General features: G+C 36.3%; 1 protein-coding gene across 4 annotated transcripts in view; it reads left to right on the forward strand.

Moving 5' to 3' along the window:
- The window catches only part of ZNF277 (zinc finger protein 277), a 132,501-nt gene that overhangs the window by 43,403 nt on the left and 70,866 nt on the right, over positions 1–18,232 (forward strand). For 3 of the 4 annotated variants that reach the window (XM_067746761.1, XM_067746759.1, XM_067746763.1), the window contains one exon: positions 15,372–15,573. In XM_067746761.1, coding sequence (XP_067602862.1) covers positions 15,372–15,573 — 202 coding nt within the window. The remainder of the gene's footprint in view (positions 1–15,371; positions 15,574–18,232) is intronic. The other variant, XM_067746762.1, reaches the window with a different exon arrangement.

Raw genomic sequence — 18,232 nt, forward strand, 5'->3', positions numbered from 1 at the left:
AGCCTCCCTGGTGGAAAAGATGTGGATTCCTTGAGAGCAGGGTCGTTCTTATTCTTCTTTATTTGCTCTCCAGTATCTAGCACAGCTCTTTTGCTTGCAAGTGGGCTGGAAGGAAAAATTACTTTCTAGGGAAATATTTTTATAAAACAGAGTGATACAATGAATATCAGCCAAGACTTCGCCTAACTTTCAGAAAGTTTCTATTTCAATATCAGGGCTGAGAAGTAATCTGTTATTATTTTCATCCTCAAATCCTTTAGAGCCTTGCTATTACAGAGCTGCTTTATTGCTGAGAAGGCTGTTATAAAGAGGTCTTTTACTATTTCAACAATTAAAATCCGTCAGATGGAATCTCAGCTGACTTAACCAGTGCTGGATAATCTAGTAAATACTGTAATAGCCAAGATTCACTGTATTAATAATAGATTTTCTTCTAAAGAAGTTAGAATAACTTAGTAATTATTAACTTTAACATATCACCCAAAGAATTAGCAAATTTTCTTAGTTTTATAATTTGCCATGATATTTAGTGCTTCAGATAGCAAAATTGCTTGTCAGAAGAGCAGAGAACGTATTCAGTGACTTTTCTCCATGTGAAAAATCCGTTCAGCATAGATACTGATTTGAAACTACTGCTTGATTTTATTCTAAATTATTATGTTTGGGACATAAGCCAAAGAGAGAAATGCGTTTGTAGAGTTGTTAACAAGACAGCACTTTCATTCAGTAAAAGACAAAAACTAATTTTTTTCAAGGAGCTAATTGATATCTGATATATACATACATATATATGTATATAAGTGTGAAGAATTAAACTGTTCTAAAACAAGAATTTAAATCAGTGATTATGTGGTACTTTTGAAAAGTTCCTATTAATTAATGTGCTTTTCTGTGCCTAAAAATAATTATTCTTAACAAAACTATTGTACTAACAAATTATTCATACTGATGAATTAAGATATCAAACATTAAAATTAAAAGATGACATAGCTATTTAATTTTTTAAATAGAGATATGCTAGTCCCACAACTCGAAATTTATGATTCTATCAAAAACACTAATTATACTTAATAGGGAAATATCAGATAGGTAATTTAAAATTTTCTAGTTGCCAGCCCATTTCATTAAAATATTGACTAGAATACTAATTCCAAAGTAATTGCCTGTCAAATCAAATCAATTAAATTAGGTTAAACCCAGCCTCTGTGGATGCACTGTGAAATCTCCACTGGGCACTACTTACTTAGAAAGCATAAGGTAGGCCAATAACCAATCAGGTGTTTATGAGTCAGAATTTACCCTTCCTTCCTTTCCATCTTTTCCCCCATAGATATCAGTAAATAAGAGTATTCATCAGTTTGCTTTGTTTCTCCCTTCCTGCCAAAAACTCTTATTATTTGTCAGTATCTTTTGTTACATTGGTCTCCTGTCAGGATCACCAGGAGATGATCCTATGTTTCAAATAGGTTATCCTGGTTAATTAAATTTTCCATTAACTGAGGTGAAAATTTTGTTACCTTTTTTGTTTATTTCCAGATTTATATTCCCAGATTCCTGATGTCTGCCTCCTGCCTACTACTGCCTTCTACTGGTAAATGGGAGATAATGTTGAGGACTTAGTTCCAATTTGTTGTTACTTAGAATGAAATATATATATACCCAGCCTTGAATTCCAGTTGGAGTCCCAGCATTCCTATCAAATAAAAACTTGTAGTAGTTTTACATTTAAGTACTGTGAAGTATCTTTGATAGTGTAGAATAGGAGCAGTAGAAGATGTGAAATATCAGTGATGTGAGAGAGAGAATAAAGTAATAAGACAGTATGTTTTTTTATCTTTCATTCCAACTCCTTTTGGATTCTAAATCTCTCATTGCCAGTAAACTTTAGAGTTAGAGAAAATATTTCTGAAGAAATGAATATACTTAACCATGTATGTTTTAAAGTGCTTTTTTTTTTTTAATATGGTAACTCTTTTTATTTTTTTAAGGAACCTCCATACTGTTCTCCATAGTGACTGCACCAGGTTACGTTCCCACCAACAGTGTAGGAGTGTTCCTTTTTCTCCACACCCTCTCCAGCATTTATTATTTGTAGACTTTTTAATGATGGCCATTCTGACCAGAGTGAGGTTATATCTCATTGTAGTTTTGATTTGCATTTCTCTAGTAATTAGCAATGTTGAGCATTTTTTCATGTGCCTGTTGGCCATCTGTATGTCTTCTTGGAGAAATGTCTCTTTAGGTCTTTTTTTTTTTTTTTTTAAGATGTTAGGGATAGTAGGAGTTTATTTATTTATTTATTTATTTTTGCTGTGTTGGGTCTTCATTTCTGTGCAAGGGCTTTCTCTAGTTGTGGCAAGCGGGGGCCACTCTTCATCGCGGTGCGCAGACCTCTCACTATCGCGGCCTCTCTTGTTGCGGAGCATAGGCTCCAGACGCGCAGGCTCAGTAGTTGTGGCTCACGGGCCTAGTTGCTCCGCGGCATGTGGGATCCTCCCAGACCAGGGCTCGAACCCATGTCCCCTGCATTAGCAGGCAGATTCTCAACCACTGCGCCACCAGGTAAGCCCCTAGGTCTTCTTAAAGTACATTTTTAACAGTAGAAATCTTAATCTGATTTAAATTTACAAATAATCGTTTATCATATTAATAAGGAAGGATTTGTTTTTATCCATTTACTTTCTCTTCCTAGGATTTATTTCCCTCTGAAATGTCATGAACTTATGTTTCAAACAGCTATTGCTTTCACATTATTGTTACTACTGCATTATTAAAGTAGACACTACTAATTCCTCTTTGTGGAATGGATTAAGATAAGAAGGTATCATGTGTAAACCAGAAACAAGTAATCGATAGCCAAAAAAGCTGCCTGAGAAAGGAAACTTAATCACATTTCACTGTTAAGTAGTTTTGAAAGTAGGAATTGTAGCATGGAAAGGGAGGCCCCAGCCAATATTTTAGATTCTGCAGTGCTTTCATATTACAGTAAGGAAAAGGAGCTTAATTAATATCATCTCAGTCATAATCTGAGCAGGAAATCAAGTCATTTCTGCATCCTCTAGTCTACTACATCATTTGTTCCTGAGTTTCATTTTATTTTTAGTAACTCCTAAACTAATTGAGAGTTTTCTAGACAAAAAGAGTAGATCTACAGGGGACTTCCCTGGTGGTCCAGTGGTTAAGAATCCACCTTCCAATGCAGGGGACGTGGGTTTGATCTCTGGTCGGGGAACTAAGATCCCACATGCTGCGGAGCAGCTAAGCCCACACGCCACAGCTAGAGAGCCTGCGTGCCGCAACTAAGACCCGACACAGCCAAATAAAAAAAATTAATATATTTTTTTAAAAGAGTAGATCTACAAGTAACCAACTTCCCAACCCACCCTCAGGGAATTTAGTAGGATGGACAGTGGTTTGAGGATGTATGAGAAAGCAATTTCTGAGTATTTCTAGAAAGATTGGACCTGTTAATAGCTTTAATATAACAGTAGGATGGTTGCCACACGTTCTCAGTCTTTTCCTGACTTCTCTTTGCTATTGATTTTGCTTGCATACAAATTGAACAAACCTGTCTCACTAGAAATAATCAGGTGATAGCATATGCTATAGAACTTAACACTTACAACACTTACAGTTTTTCTTTATAGAATGGGAATGTAAAAAGGAAAATCTTTGAGGAACAAGAGAGTTAATTGTTAATCCTAATTCTATGTGAAAAACATTTTGCCTTTTCTCAAATAAATCTTCACTGTAGACAGGATGCAGTAATCTGGTCCTATTAGAAACTCTCTGGAATATATATCCCCACAGGTAAAGAATCCCTCCTATTACATCTGTTCTCAGTAAATTCCTATATTTATATAAAAGATACCATATATTTTACTTTCAAAAACAGTAGTCCAGCGGTTAATGTTAATGGTGGAGATTTCAGGCACTGTGATAACCAGTTTAAAAAATTACTTTTGCCAGGGGATTTGTTTGTATATTATACCCTATATTATACCCTATATAAGTATTGCCTGTTCTGTCTTCAGGGTGTCTCCTTCTGCTCTGCCTGCAAAGTGAGGTCATCTAAATCCTGTTGCAAAATGGTGGTTCATTTAGTTATGTAATTGCTTGAAATCCCAAAATAAGGACACTATTCACATACACGTTGTAAATAAAAATGTTAGACTAACTGATAAAAAATATAGTGTAAGTGACAGGATGCATGGTTTTAAAACTTTTTGGAGTCACCAGAACCCTTTAAGAATTAAATCAAAAGACCTTCCTAGGGCTTCCCTGGTGGTGCAGTGGTTGAGAGTCCGCCTGCCAATGCAGGGGACACAGGTTCGTGCCCCGGTCTGGGAAGATCCCACATGCCGCAGAGAAGCTGGGCCCGTGAGCCATGGCTGCTGAGCCTGCGCGTCCGGAGCCTGTGCTCCCCAACGGGAGAGGCAACAACAGTGAGAGGCCCGCGTACCGCCAAAACAAAACAAAACAAAACAAAAACCAATCCAAAAATGCGCAGAAGATCTAAATAGACACTTCTCCAAAGAAGATATACAGATTGCCAACAAACACGTGAAAGGATGCTCAACATCACTAATCATTAGAGAAGTGCAAATCAAAACTACAATGAGGTATCACCTCACACCAGTCAGAATGGCCATCATCAAAAAATCTACAAACAATAAATGCTGGAGAGGGTGTGGAGAAAAGGGAACCCTCTTACACTGTTGGTAGAAATGTAAATTGATACAGCCACTATGGAGAACAGTATGGAGGTTCCTTAAAAAACTAAAAATAGAACTACCATACGACCCAGCAATCCCACTACTGGGCATATACCCTGAGAAAACCATAATTCAAAAAGAGTCATGTACCACAATGTTCATTGCAGCCCTATTTACAATATCCAGGACATGGAAGCAACCTAAGTGCCCATGGACAGATGAATGGATAAAGAAGATGTGGCACATATATACAATGGAATATTACTCAAGCATAAAAAAATGAAATTGAGTTATTTGCAGTGAGGTGGATGGACCTAGAGACTGTCATACAGAGTGAAGTAAGTCAGAGAAAAACAAATACCATATGCTAACATGTATATAGAATCTAAAAAAAAATGGTTCTGAAGAACTTAGGGGCAGGACAGGTATAAAGATGCAGACATATTAAAAAAAAAAAGATGCAGACATAGAGAATGGACTTGAGGACACGGGGAGGGGGAAGGGTAAGCTGGGACAAAGTGAGAGAGTGACATGGACATATATACACTACCAAATGTAAAATGGTTAGCTAGTGGGAAGCAGTTGCATAGCACAGGGAGATCAGCTCGGTGCTTTGTGGCCACCTAGAGGGGTGGGATAGAGAGGATGGGAGGGAGACACAAGAGGGAGGAGATATGGGGTTATAAGTATATGTATAGCTGATTCACTTTGTTATAAAGCAGAAACTAACACACCATTATAAAGCAATTATACTCCAATAAAGATGTTAAAATAAATAAATAAAATAAAAATTTAAAAAAAATCATTGCCAAGGCCAATATTAGGAAGTTTTTTTCCTATATTTTCTTCTAGGAGTTTTGTAAGTTCAGGTTTTATATTTAAGTCTTTATTTTATTTTGAGTTGATTTTTTGTGTGTGGAATAAGGTAAGCGTCCAGTTTCATCTTTTACACGTGAATATCCAGTTTACCCAATAATAGTATTTTTTAATGAATGGTTGTTGAAAAAGCTATCCTTTATTGCACTGTAGTCTTGGCATCTTTGTCAAAGGTCATTTGACACTATGTGTTTGGGTTTATTTCTGGGCTCTCTATTCTGTTCCTTGATCTATATACATCTCTCATTAAGCGAGTACATGCTGTTTTGACTACTGTAGCTTTGTAGGATGTTTTGAAGTCAGGAAGTGGAAGACCTCTAGCTTTGTTCTTCTTTCTCAAGGTTGTTTTGGCTATTCACGGTCCTTTGTGTTTCCATATGAATTTTAATGTTTTTTTTTTCTATTTCTGAAAAAAAAAAAAAAAGCCAAAGGAATTTGATAGAAATTGCATTGAATCTGTAGATTGCTTTGGGTAGTTTGGACAATATAACATTTTACATCTTCCTATCCATGAACATACGCTGTCTTTCCAATTATATTTGTATCTTTCATCAGTGTTTTGTAGTTTTCGGTGTACAAGTCTTTTTGCCTCTTTGGTTAAGTTTATTCCTACATATTTTATTCTTTTTGATACTCTTGTAAATAGAATTGTTTTAATTTCCTTTTCAGAAAGTTCATTGTTGGTGTATAGAAACACAACTGATTTTTGTATGTTATTTGTCCTGCAACTTTACTGAATTTGTTTATTAGTTCTAAGCATTTTTTTCTGTGTGTGTATACTCTCTATAGTAATATAAGATCATGTAATCTGCAAACATAATTTTACTTCTTTTCTGATTTGGATGCCTTTTTTGTTTGTTTGTTTCTTGTTTGTTTCTTGCCTAATTTCTCTAGTTAGGACTTCCAGTATTATGTTGAATATAAATGGCAAGAGTGGGCATCCTTACCTTGTTCCTCATCTTAGAGGGAAAGTTTTCAGTTTTTAACAGTTGTAAATATTATGAGCTTTTTATATATATTGCCTTCATTATGTTGAGACAGTTTCCTTCTTTTTCTAGTTTGTTGAGTGTTTTTATCATGAAAGGATGTTGAATTCTGTCAAATGCTTTTTTTCCATCTATTGAGGTGATCCTGTGATTTATGTCTTTCATTCTGTTAATGTGGTGTATCATATTGATTGATTTTCATATGCTTAACCATTCTTGCATCCCAAGGATAAATTCCACTTGATTATGGTGTATGATCCTTGTAATGTGCTGTTGAATTTGGTTTGCTGGTATTTTGTTGAAGACTTTTGCATCTTTATACATTAGGGATATTAGTCTGTAATTTTCTTGTAGTGTCTGTCTCGCTTTGATATCATGGTAATGCTGGCCTCATAAAATGAGTTTGGAAGTGTTCCTTCCTCTTCAGTATTTTGGAGGAGTTTGAGAAGAATTGGCACTAATTCTTTAAGTGTTTGATAGAATTCTCCTGTGAAGCCATTTGTTCCTGGGCTTTTCTTTGTTGGGAGTTTTTTCATTACTGACTCAGTCTCCTTATAGTTACAGATTTTCTATTTCTTCAGTGATTCAGGTTTGGAATATTGTATGTTTCTAAGAATGTATCCATTTCTTCTAGGTTATCCAGTTTGTTGGAGTATAATTATTTATAGCAGCCCCTCATGATCCTTTGTATTTCTGTGTTATCAGTTATAATATCTCCCTCTTTCATTCCTGATTTTGAGTTTACCTTTTAAAAAAACACCCACTCTGGGCTTCCCTGGTGGCGCAGTGGTTGAGAGTCTGCCTGCCGATGCAGGGGACACGGGTTCGTGCCCCGGTTTGGGAAGATCCCACATGCCGCAGAGCGGCTGGGCCCGTGAGCCATGGCCGCTGAGCCTGCGCGTCCGGAGCCTGTGCTCCACAGCGGGAGAGGCCACAACAGTGAGAGGCCCGCGTACCGCAAAAAAAAAAAAAAAAAAAAAACGCCAACTCTTATTTTTGTTGATTTTTTTCTATATTTTTTCTATTCTCTATTTCATTTATTTCTGTCCCAATCTTGTTTCCTTCTGCTAAATTGGAGCTTGGTTTGCTCTTCTTTGACTAGTTCCTTGAGTTACAAAGTTTGTTTATGGGAGATCGTTTTTCCTTTTAACATACTCATTTACCACTATAAACTTTCCTGGTTTTCCTGCATCCCACAGGTTTTGGTATCTTGTGTTTTCCTTTTGTTGAGACTTGTTTTGTGACTTAATATGTTGTGTTACTTCCTTGATTAAAGACCATCAGGATCTACTCACAACTTTCAAATTAAATATAAATCTTTGGCCTGGCATTAAGGCTCACCAACATGTGATCCATCTACCTTTACAGCTTTTTCTTACTTAGACTCTAGCACTATTTGGACTATTTTGATTTTTTAACTACCCATATGTACTTGCTGGAATTCTTTACCATTTCAGGAATCCTCTGTGATGACTACCCTTTATTTCTCCAGTTTTAAGGGTTTTTTTTCCTCCCTATTCTAAGCCCTTGATTTATATGGTCAACTTCACATATGTTAACCTGTATTATAATTGTTTGTACAGTTGTCTCATATTTTCTTCTAGACTAACAATTTCTTCAGGATAGGTATTTTTATTAATAATCTTTGTATTTCTTTTAGTATCTAGAATTAACGTGATACATAATAGGCATTCAATTTTTAAATGGTAAATATAATCAAAATTTTTCATCTTAGATCTTAAAACTTAGAAAGTGACTGAATAAAACGGTGCTTGCTCTACTGCTTTCTCTTATCTGTCACAGTCACATTTAGGAACTCATCAGTTGGCATGCTTTTTATTTAAGAATTTTTCAGTGTTAAAAAAATTGGGGGCAAATAAATGCATTCATAATCTCATTGTTTTGTATATTCTCTTTCAAACCTTGTACTTGCATTTGAGTTTATGTACATGTATGTTTATAATTGCCAGTTAGCAAATGCATAATGTTATATAGCACAGATATGCCAGATATTATAGAACAGTTTTCATTTGTGTGACATTTAGGTTGTTTCCATTACTTTACTTTATAGGTGATGCTGTAATAAAGTTTTCATAGCTTTTTGCCTGTTAAATTAGCTCCTTTAATTTTCAAGCATGGGTTTATTAGGTTTAAGGGTTGACTATGTTTGTAACTGTTTTCATACCAGAGGAAGTGGCAAACTTTCCAGCTGTATAGATGAGTTCTAAGTCCATCCCCCAGCCTTCCCACTTTTAGTAGGAGTATAGTAAATTAATCTTTTATATTTGGGGCCTCATTAATTTACAAGATGAATTATTAGCCCAGGGGTAATTAAATAAGGGTGTTGTATTCTTACTCTGAATTTAAGAGATTGATAATGGTTAAAAAGACTAGACCTGGTCTTTGCAATTTTCCAAATGCATCTGCTGGGGAGCCACTCTTAGAAATCAAAGAACTGACTTGTTTAGGAAGTAGAAGGCCATTTTTTGGTGTAAGAGCAAAATACTCTCAAGAATTTAGAAATAAAGTTACCTTCTTGGAGTTTAATTTTTAGAATAAAATCAACATATAATCAGTGAGATTGATTAGGCATTGAAATCCTATGGAAATATATGATATCTGTCAGATCAAAAGCTTAGAGAACAGGCCTGAAAATATTATCCAGACTTGTTAAAATACGGAAGTGAGCTATAATCAAATAAATTACACTAATATATATAAAGAACAAATGTAAAGGAAATGTTTACTTTGGAAACTAGAGTATGTTTACAGTGTTTTCAGAATTAAAACAGTAAAAACAAACAAAAACACTCCACCTATCTCGATATTCCAGTTTTTATGATAGATATCAATTAGATGATCAGAGTGTGATGAGAGTAGCAACTAAATCAATTTTATCTGGGTTGAGTGTATCACCAAATTACTGCTTCGTTTTCACAGTTTCAGTGGTGGTGTGATGATAATGTTTGCAGGGACTTCTTTAAAGGGGAAATGATGTGTGAGGTGTTCTACAGTTCTTTACGATGGAATGCTGTAAAAGTTCTTATCAATTATTTGTTGATCTGGGCTTTTCTCCTCTCATTCAACTTAAGGGAGACAGAAACCTCAGTCTTCTTATTTTTTCTTCAAAGCACCAGCAGCCAGCTATTTGTTTGGCAGTAATGATATATTGCAAAGTCTAGAGCTGCCTATTTTAGCATATAGGTATATTATGAATTCATGACTGGTTTGTTCCCTAGATAGAACTTTGCTACTCAAAGTGTGGTTTGTGAATGAGTGGGCTGACAACATCTGGGAACTGAGACATGTAGAATTTCAATCCTGTCTACCTCTTAGGCCAACTTTGTTAGTTCATGTACTCCAAGAAGCACACACTAAGATGGAATTTGACGTTGAAGAGATTTGTTAGGGAAGACGCCAGAGGGAAGAAGGAGAGGTAGGTCTGACCTGTGTGAAGGAAAGAGGTTAAGGAGGGTTGTGTAGGAGCTCGGAGTACAGCACAGTTCTAAGCAAGTTTCTGGCAAGCCAGTGGGGAGTCCTCCAGGCAGTGTCCCATGTCAGTGAAGTTCCATCTCTCACAGAAATGAGTCTGCCTTGCTATTTCTGCTGCCTCCAATCATTTAATGAAAGCAATGTATGGAAAGCTTGGCTTCAGTGCAAGTGGGATTTCAGAGCACAGCACCCAAGGCCTTCTTTTCATTATGGTCACAACAGCAAGAGATTTGATTGGCACAGTTCCCTGGCCGCCACACCTACTGAATCAGGTGCATTTCAACAAAATCTCCAGGTGATTATATGCATATTAAGCTTTGAAAAGCACTACCCTAGAATAATAATTTGACACTTTGACGATCTTACCCAGAGTCAGTAAAATTGTTTATAATCAGCATAGGATCTCCTCAAAAACTCAGCTCTTTCGGAGTGGTATTTTTTACAGTTCATTTGAACAGAGTTGCTGTTCAAAGTGAGAACTAGAGCAGATAATTTGTTGTTAATTTGTAACAAATGTGGGAAGCAGATTTTGAGCCAAAGCAGAATTTCCAATGATACTTTGCCTCTTTGCTGAAAAGAGCTAGATATAATTTACTTCCTTTGGCCTTTTAGAGTTCAAAGTTCTTGTAGCAAAGAATTACGTATTTCTGCGTGTTGTCTTTTTACCATGTGGTAAGATGTAGATATGATTCTTGTGGTGACAGCTGGAAATAAACTGTTAGATCTTACTGAGTTTCCTCTGCTGACACAGTGCTTAGCATTTGAGGGGCTCTCTCTAGGACAGACTACACTATAAAGTTAGCTTTGCCACAAGGCATTGTCACCTAACTTATGGATTTTTCCATGAGTCCAAGGTATCCACACTCTGGTATATATATGATCAGGAGACCCACAGTCCCCATGTGATCATCCTCTGAACCACTGATTCCCAGGCTTCAGTGTAGAGACTACTGCTTGGTAAAAATTACAGTTCCTCTGTCTACAGTAAGGTCTTGAAATCAGTACTTTTAAAAAGCCTCCCAGGTGATGAAACTTAATTTGGAAGTCACTGCTCTAAAGTAAAATATATAGAGAGGATTGGGGTCTATCCCACAGAAACATCCTCAGATGGAGTGGTTATAACTGACTCAGCATTCCAAATGATGCTTGTTCCTTGTTTACTAGAGAGTATCTTTACATGAAAAATTAAAAATAATTTTGAAATCCCTAATTAAAGATGAAATACTTTTATTACACTCAATAGTATTTATTGTTATCTCAGAATTCAATGTAATTTTTACATCATTATTTATTAATTAGCAGTGGGCCTGTTAACACCAAGGCTCACAGGACTGAATATCTGGCTATAATTATAGTTGGACTACTCTCAGTCCTGGGCAGAGAAAGTTCTCCTAAAGACAGCCAGCCAGAGGTGTTCCCTAAAATAGAATTTACCTAGAAACTGAGTTAAAGGTGTAACTCTAGTTGTAAGTACCTCTGGTCCATTATTCATTCTTTTATTTCTTTGTTCAGCAAACACTTGTGAAATACAATCTATGTTTCAGGCACTGTATAATCGATACCAGAGACCTGAAAATAAGTAAGACTTAGTGCTTGACCGTGAGGAATTCACTAGACTACCCTAGTGGCAGAGATATACATGAAAACAATTAATTACAACAGAGATATTTGTATTGTTGAGCATGGAGAGATGGAGTAGGTCAAGCCCACAAGCAGCCGTGGGGCGAAGGTGGGGGGACAGAGTGAGGGACAGCTGGCAAACACAAAGAATAGCACAGGTGCATCACATGAGACACCAGTTACTGCTGCCTTTGTCCACAAGCCCTGTCAGGAATATCTAAATTCTGAGCAGATCACCTGATCTAAAACTTAACTCATTATCCATCCCTCTCAGAAAACAAAAATTCTGCTTCTCTACATGTATTTCTAGATTTGTGACTGGTACCCCCATTCATACAGTCTTTCCAGCCAGAAACCTGGGAGTCTTCCTCATCTCCTTCTCCTTTACTCCCTGTGGCCAGCCATTAATCAGGAACTGTCAGTTTCATCTTTGTAGCCTCTTCTCTATTCCTCTCTTCTAAGCACTGCTAACGTTGCTGCTTCAGACAAGCTCTCAAACTTGGACATCTGCAGTAGTCTCCTAACTGGTCGGTCTCCCCATCTTTAGACTTGTCCTCTTTCCAATCCATTCTCCCCATATCAGTTTAAAACAGGAGAGACCCCTCCTATAAGGAAAGGTCTAAACTCCTTAGAGTTAGGTATAGGTTGAGAGTGCAAATGCTTGAGCCGAACTGCTTGGATTCAAATCCTGACTCGACCACTTACTAGCTATCTGAAGGGCAAGTCACTTAGCCTTTCAGTGACTAAGTTTCCTCAACTGTAAAATAAGAGTAGAAATTGACTCTCTGTCATAGGATTACCGTAAGGGTTAATTGAATTAATACTGTACCTGTAAAGTGCTTAACAATGCCTGGCACAAAGTAAACACAGTGATGGTGGGTACTCATGGTAGGATAATAATGCACAGTATTTGTGCCAAGTAAATAAAGATGACCAGGACTCACCTTGTCTTCCAGAGACTAACAGTCTGAAGGTAAACAGATTACTTCTTATGATCAATGCTGTTATAAATTTGAACACAGTGCTAAATGATTATGGAATCAGGAGAAAATTGTAGAACCTTGAGATCTAAAAATGTTTTTTTCTATTAATTTTTTTTATTTTATGGATGTATAGCAACTCAAGTTCCCAAATACAACTTAGTACCTCTCAAACCACAAGTTCCTCATACATGAAATCTGTAGATTCATGATTTTGCTCCTGTACACCCTTACAGTGACAGTAAGCAATTTGGTTCTAGTATGTGTGAACATTTAGGTCCCTTCTCTGAGGAATAATTTGAAAAAAGAGAAACTGGCATTGAACAAACAAAAGGGAAGAGACATGAGCCACAGAAGAATAGTAGAGAGTTTGCAGTAAAGTCTCAGGAAAGAAGACAATGGTAGAGTACCCAGTGGTTTTGAAGGATGTGGGCTACTGAGGTTTAAGAGTTGCTGGTGGAGGTGGTATGGGGGAGGCTGCAGGACACGGCAGAATGCATATAAATTTAGTATGACTTACAAGTACATATGAATTCAAAACAGCACTGAACATAGTTTAACAAGAAACACAGTTGAGGAATTGCCTTTTGGGGTTGGAGGCAGAAAAATGTAGTGTTTGAATTTAGGCTCAAATTAGTAAGTTTAGGCTATTTACTAACACTGTGACTTGGGGAAATTATTTAACTTTTCTAAGTCTCAATTCTCATCTGGAAGATGGAGGTTGTAATAGTACTAATCGAATAAGGTAGTTAGGGTTAATTGAGAAAGTGCCCTAAAACACTTTGCTGGTAATTTACAAATAGCAAACACCTAGTAAGGTTAGTTCTTGCTGTTGGTGGTGATTATTAATATAGTGTTTGCTTTCTTCAGTTAAGAAAAATTAATTTACAGATACCTCAATCAAATTTGGGAAGAAGAATATAGTACAGTACTTGTTATTTCCTAGATGGCAGGTAATGTTACTAACGTTTATTTAGAATATGCTGCCTTTTGTTTTCCTATTCTAGGGAACGTAAAATATTATTACAGAGTTTCATGAGTATATCACTTACCTTTTTCCCCATCCTATTTTTCACATGCAGGTTTAAGTTCCTGCAGAACTTAACCTATAACTGAAAAATATATCCTGCAACTAAAGAGCTATAGCATTCCAGAACTTGATTTCATTACCTAATTTAATGAATATAATAATGGGTAACACACCAGTCTTACTAATAGTGCTTCTAAAGTGCTTAAATATTTTTAATATTCTCCCTATTGTCATGTGTACCCTGTTTTCTTCTTTCCAGGTATTTAATAATTTTAGGTAACTAAGATAAACAGTTTGATTTAGCCTACTTTATTATGAGTGATGTATTAGAGGACATCGCTTATGGGACACGTTCCCTCTCCAGCTCACTTAGGTGACTGCTGTATCCCCATGCTCCCATAAATCCTATACATTCTCGCTCTCTCTTTATCCTTTTAACTTATCTTTACCTTCAAACAAATTTCAAGCAGTTAGGCCTTGATGGTAAGAATAGTGTCATGCAAAGTCAAGCAGGAAAAAACTCAGTAGATACTCAGCTAATTTTTGTTAAGTGAGTGAATGAATGCTGCCCTCTTACATCATTTATCCAGTTCTTAGGCCATGGTCAGCAGTGTACCAGTAACTGATTCAATTAATTATTCAATTAAGAAGGCCTTTAAAAATAGGTAAAGTAAAATAAAAATAAGGAATAAAATTTAACAGTAGAATTAATAGTAACCTAATTCCAAAGATTGCTGTTTGTGAAATAGCTGTCTTTCTTTCCAAAGAAGGTCTCCTGCCCTTCCTCAGATGCCAAATGCCTTACACTAGTTACCTTGTTGCTGACTACTCAGTAGTCTGCGTAAGGTGACAGGTCCAGCCTTCCACCCTAGAAGACTGAAGAGGACTACTGACACAACTGGCTATAGTTTGAGACCCTGAATTCAGAGCTGTAGACCTTACATACTTCAACTCTTAAGGATACTATAGGTGACGTTAGGAAAAGGAATAGTGTAGACAAGAAAAATGTTTAGCATGTATGTCTAGTAATTGAGCATTCATCTCTTTGTTTGCAAGAACTTGAATTATGATACATAATTATATAATCAAATGATAGATATAAATCAACATCAAAAATTGCCACCTGGGCCACACAGCACATGCTGTGTTAACCCAATATGAGACCTGTCTTCTTCGCACATGACAAATAATCAGAAACAGGAAAGAGTTTGCAGGTGTAACAGGAAGCAGCTTAAAAGATTGTCCTGGCATCACCTGTAGCCTCAATATATACCATTTGCCTCCCAGCGTGATGACTTTCAGCCATAGGTCACAAATGGGCCTTAGAACCTTAACCCAGTGTGTTGCAGCCTTCCCCCTCCAGGTACCCCTAGATTTGCTGCCATTGGCCGGTATCCAAGAAGAAGGCTTGAACAGCTGTCCTGACAAGTGGGTTTTCCCAATTCAAGCTGGCAAATGGGGAGTTTGAGCTGCTTTGTTATACTCCCTGCCTCTGGGTTACAGAAGCTATTTAAAATGGTAATAAAGTATCGTGCTCTCTGGTACTGTGTATTTTCTTTTTTGGAATTATGTAAATATCTTTAGGATCCTTTTAATGCAGGAGGTGAGAAATCATCCTTCTAAAGAGAGTTGATTTCAGCTTTTTTTTTCTTTTTCTTTTTGTCTCTCCCAGACAGTAAGGATTGTATCCTGGAGCCGCTTTCCCTGCCAGAAAATCCAGGTGGCACCACCAGTTTAGAAGGTTCTCCATCTGTGCCTTGTATTTTCTGTGAAGAACATTTTCTTATAGATGAACAAGACAAACTTCTGAAGCACATGATCATTGAACATAAGACTGTCATAGCTGATGTTAAGTTGGTTGCTGATTTCCAAAGGTAAATTTTGTTTTTATCCATAAAAGAATTGTTTATTATTTCTTAAAGGAAAGGCATAGCATATATAAAATTATTCCTATAGAAATATGAAAATTCATATTATCAGGTTTCACCTTAGTCTTTTTTAAACTTTGTACTTATTTGCCTTCATGAGTGTGTAAGTTATGTTTGAAAATGTCACATACCTTTGCATGTCCTACAAATTCTGCAAGCAGACCAACTTTCCGAAGAGTCAATAATATTCCCTTTACCACATTCCATGAAATTTTGGACATTGTTGATCTCTATCAGATTGATGTTCTTTTCATGTTTCAGGACATATGCATTCTGCAGCTAAGTGAGTTCTTCCAGAAAGGTGAGAATAGACTTGGTAAAAGGCCACCCAAAGGGCAGTTTTGGGGGAAAGAGATACTTGGAGCCTTTTAAGCCAAAAGCTTATCATCCAAACACCTGTCAGCTTAAATGCTGTTATATGGTTGAAAACCAGGAAAATATTGAGTCTTTCAACAAGCCAGAGGGCTATAAGAGTAGACAGCAATTAAGGTCAGTGACTGAGGTAGTACTTAGAGGAAGAGGATGAAGAGTAGATGTGAGTAGTTGAGGAACTGCCAACATTGGGCATGTGTGAAATGTAGGAACCTGACCTATACAACCAGGCCCCCAAAGTGAGCTAATTATAGTCACTAATTCTAGACTAATCCTTGGTAGTGATTGTCTAAGAGAAATGCCTTCTCTTAAGCAGATATAGTGGAGTAGTTATGTACAGGTCATTATTAGTTGAAATTTGGAATAATTTTCCATATAAACAATATCAGTGTAGTTAACTGGCTTTGTATAGTTACTGAAAGCACATATTTTGGTATATCTGGTAGGGTCCCATTTTGAGATGTTCTGCATTGATTTCCCTACAAAACGTTAGAGTAGCCCAGATATTATAAAATCCCTGCATCTAAACTCTGTATCTCCCAGACCACATTATCTTAGCAAGCAACTTGTTTCTTAGAATGGGTTTTGCAAGCAACAAGCTGTATTATTAAGAGTAGACTGTGAAACCTGGAAGGCCTAGGATTGAATGCAGACTCGGTGACTTTCTTTACCACATGGCTTCCAGCAAGCTATTTACCACTCTAAGCATCAGTTTTCTCATCTATAGAATGGGGGTAACACCAGCCCTCATAATATTATTGAGCATTATATAAAACAGGGCATGTATAGCACCAGTGTCTGAGATATCTTTTATACACAATAAATGATAGCCAAATTTTTAATTATATTTTGATTACAAAAGATATATTTGAAGTCTTAGCTTCCTGCAACGGTAGCTTAAGATTTCAATAGGCATTTATGCTGGTCTGAACACCTAATTATCATTTGTAAAATTTGTTTTGAGAAATTTTCATTTAAGTTTCTAAGTACTCTAAACTTCTAGAATGGCAGTTTGTTTTTAAGGACAAATAGCCACAGTGCTCAAAGGGGTAATATTAACTATTCTCTAGCCCTTCTTGGCCTTCTCAGATGCATAGCACCAATAATGAATGTCTGCTGTGTGCTGTCTCTGTTATGGCCCCTTATATCCATCCACTCAGCATTGTTACTTGTGAGTAGACTTTGGGGCTGTATGGTTAGGGGGCAGAGACAGAATAGGGAAGGAGAGTTATATGAACAATATATGCCACCAACTACTGGAATAAACTAATTCTTACAAGCCTTCAGAGGAAACACTCTGTGCTTCTCATTCTCATTCATTATTCTTTGTTTTCAATTAAAATTTGTGTGTGTGTATATATGTATATACACGTGTGTGTGTTGGGAGTATTCTGGGAGTTTTCTCTTATATGATACCTAGTTATAGGTGGTCATATCTGTCGATTTTGTTTTAGACATTTCTTAGGCTAGAGAGCTTTGAATTCTTCTCTTATTCAAATAACCATTGACAGGACTATCAAAAGAGTTATTCTTTTATAAATTTCCTATCACTTGGCCTTTCTTTGATGTAAAACTTTTCTTTTTTTTACTCTTTTTTACCACATAAATGCAAATTCTCCCTAAGGAATTGCAGAAAAATATGATGATCAACCAGTGATAATTGAGTAATGTTAAGATTTTCTTTGTCTTCTTCTAAAATCTGTGAGAAATGTCTGAATCAGTTCGTATTTTATCCTTTGTACTTATGTATGATGGCTAAGTGGCTATATTTGTACTAATCAATCTCTCTTTTATCATTGTTGTCAATCTCATCTGTATGTGGGCAGGAAAATCAAATTATTTACTAGGTCTCAGGGCTTAGGAATTAATAATTAAATATTGAGATCAATCACACTATAAATGCAGTTATGTAATAAAATGGATGCTTTAATTAAAAAGAAAAAGATGCATGTCTGATATAAGTGCTTTCTAAATAAAGTGTGTAGTTAACATGTACTTTAAATTTGGAAACCTAGATTTTCCTTGTCAACTCTCCTCCTAATTAAATAAAAGTTTCACCCTCAGGAAGTAAAAATGTGATTAATTCACACTGACCAGGAATGGATATGGCTAAACTTTGTTATTTTTAAATACCATTTAATATATTAATAGTGTTGTGATTAACAATGTTGTGTTAGTTTCAGGTGTACAGCAGAGAGATTCAGTTATACATATACAAGTATCTATTCTTTTT

Source organism: Pseudorca crassidens, chromosome 8 (genome assembly GCF_039906515.1).
Source record: "Pseudorca crassidens isolate mPseCra1 chromosome 8, mPseCra1.hap1, whole genome shotgun sequence".
NCBI lineage: Eukaryota > Metazoa > Chordata > Mammalia > Artiodactyla > Delphinidae > Pseudorca > Pseudorca crassidens.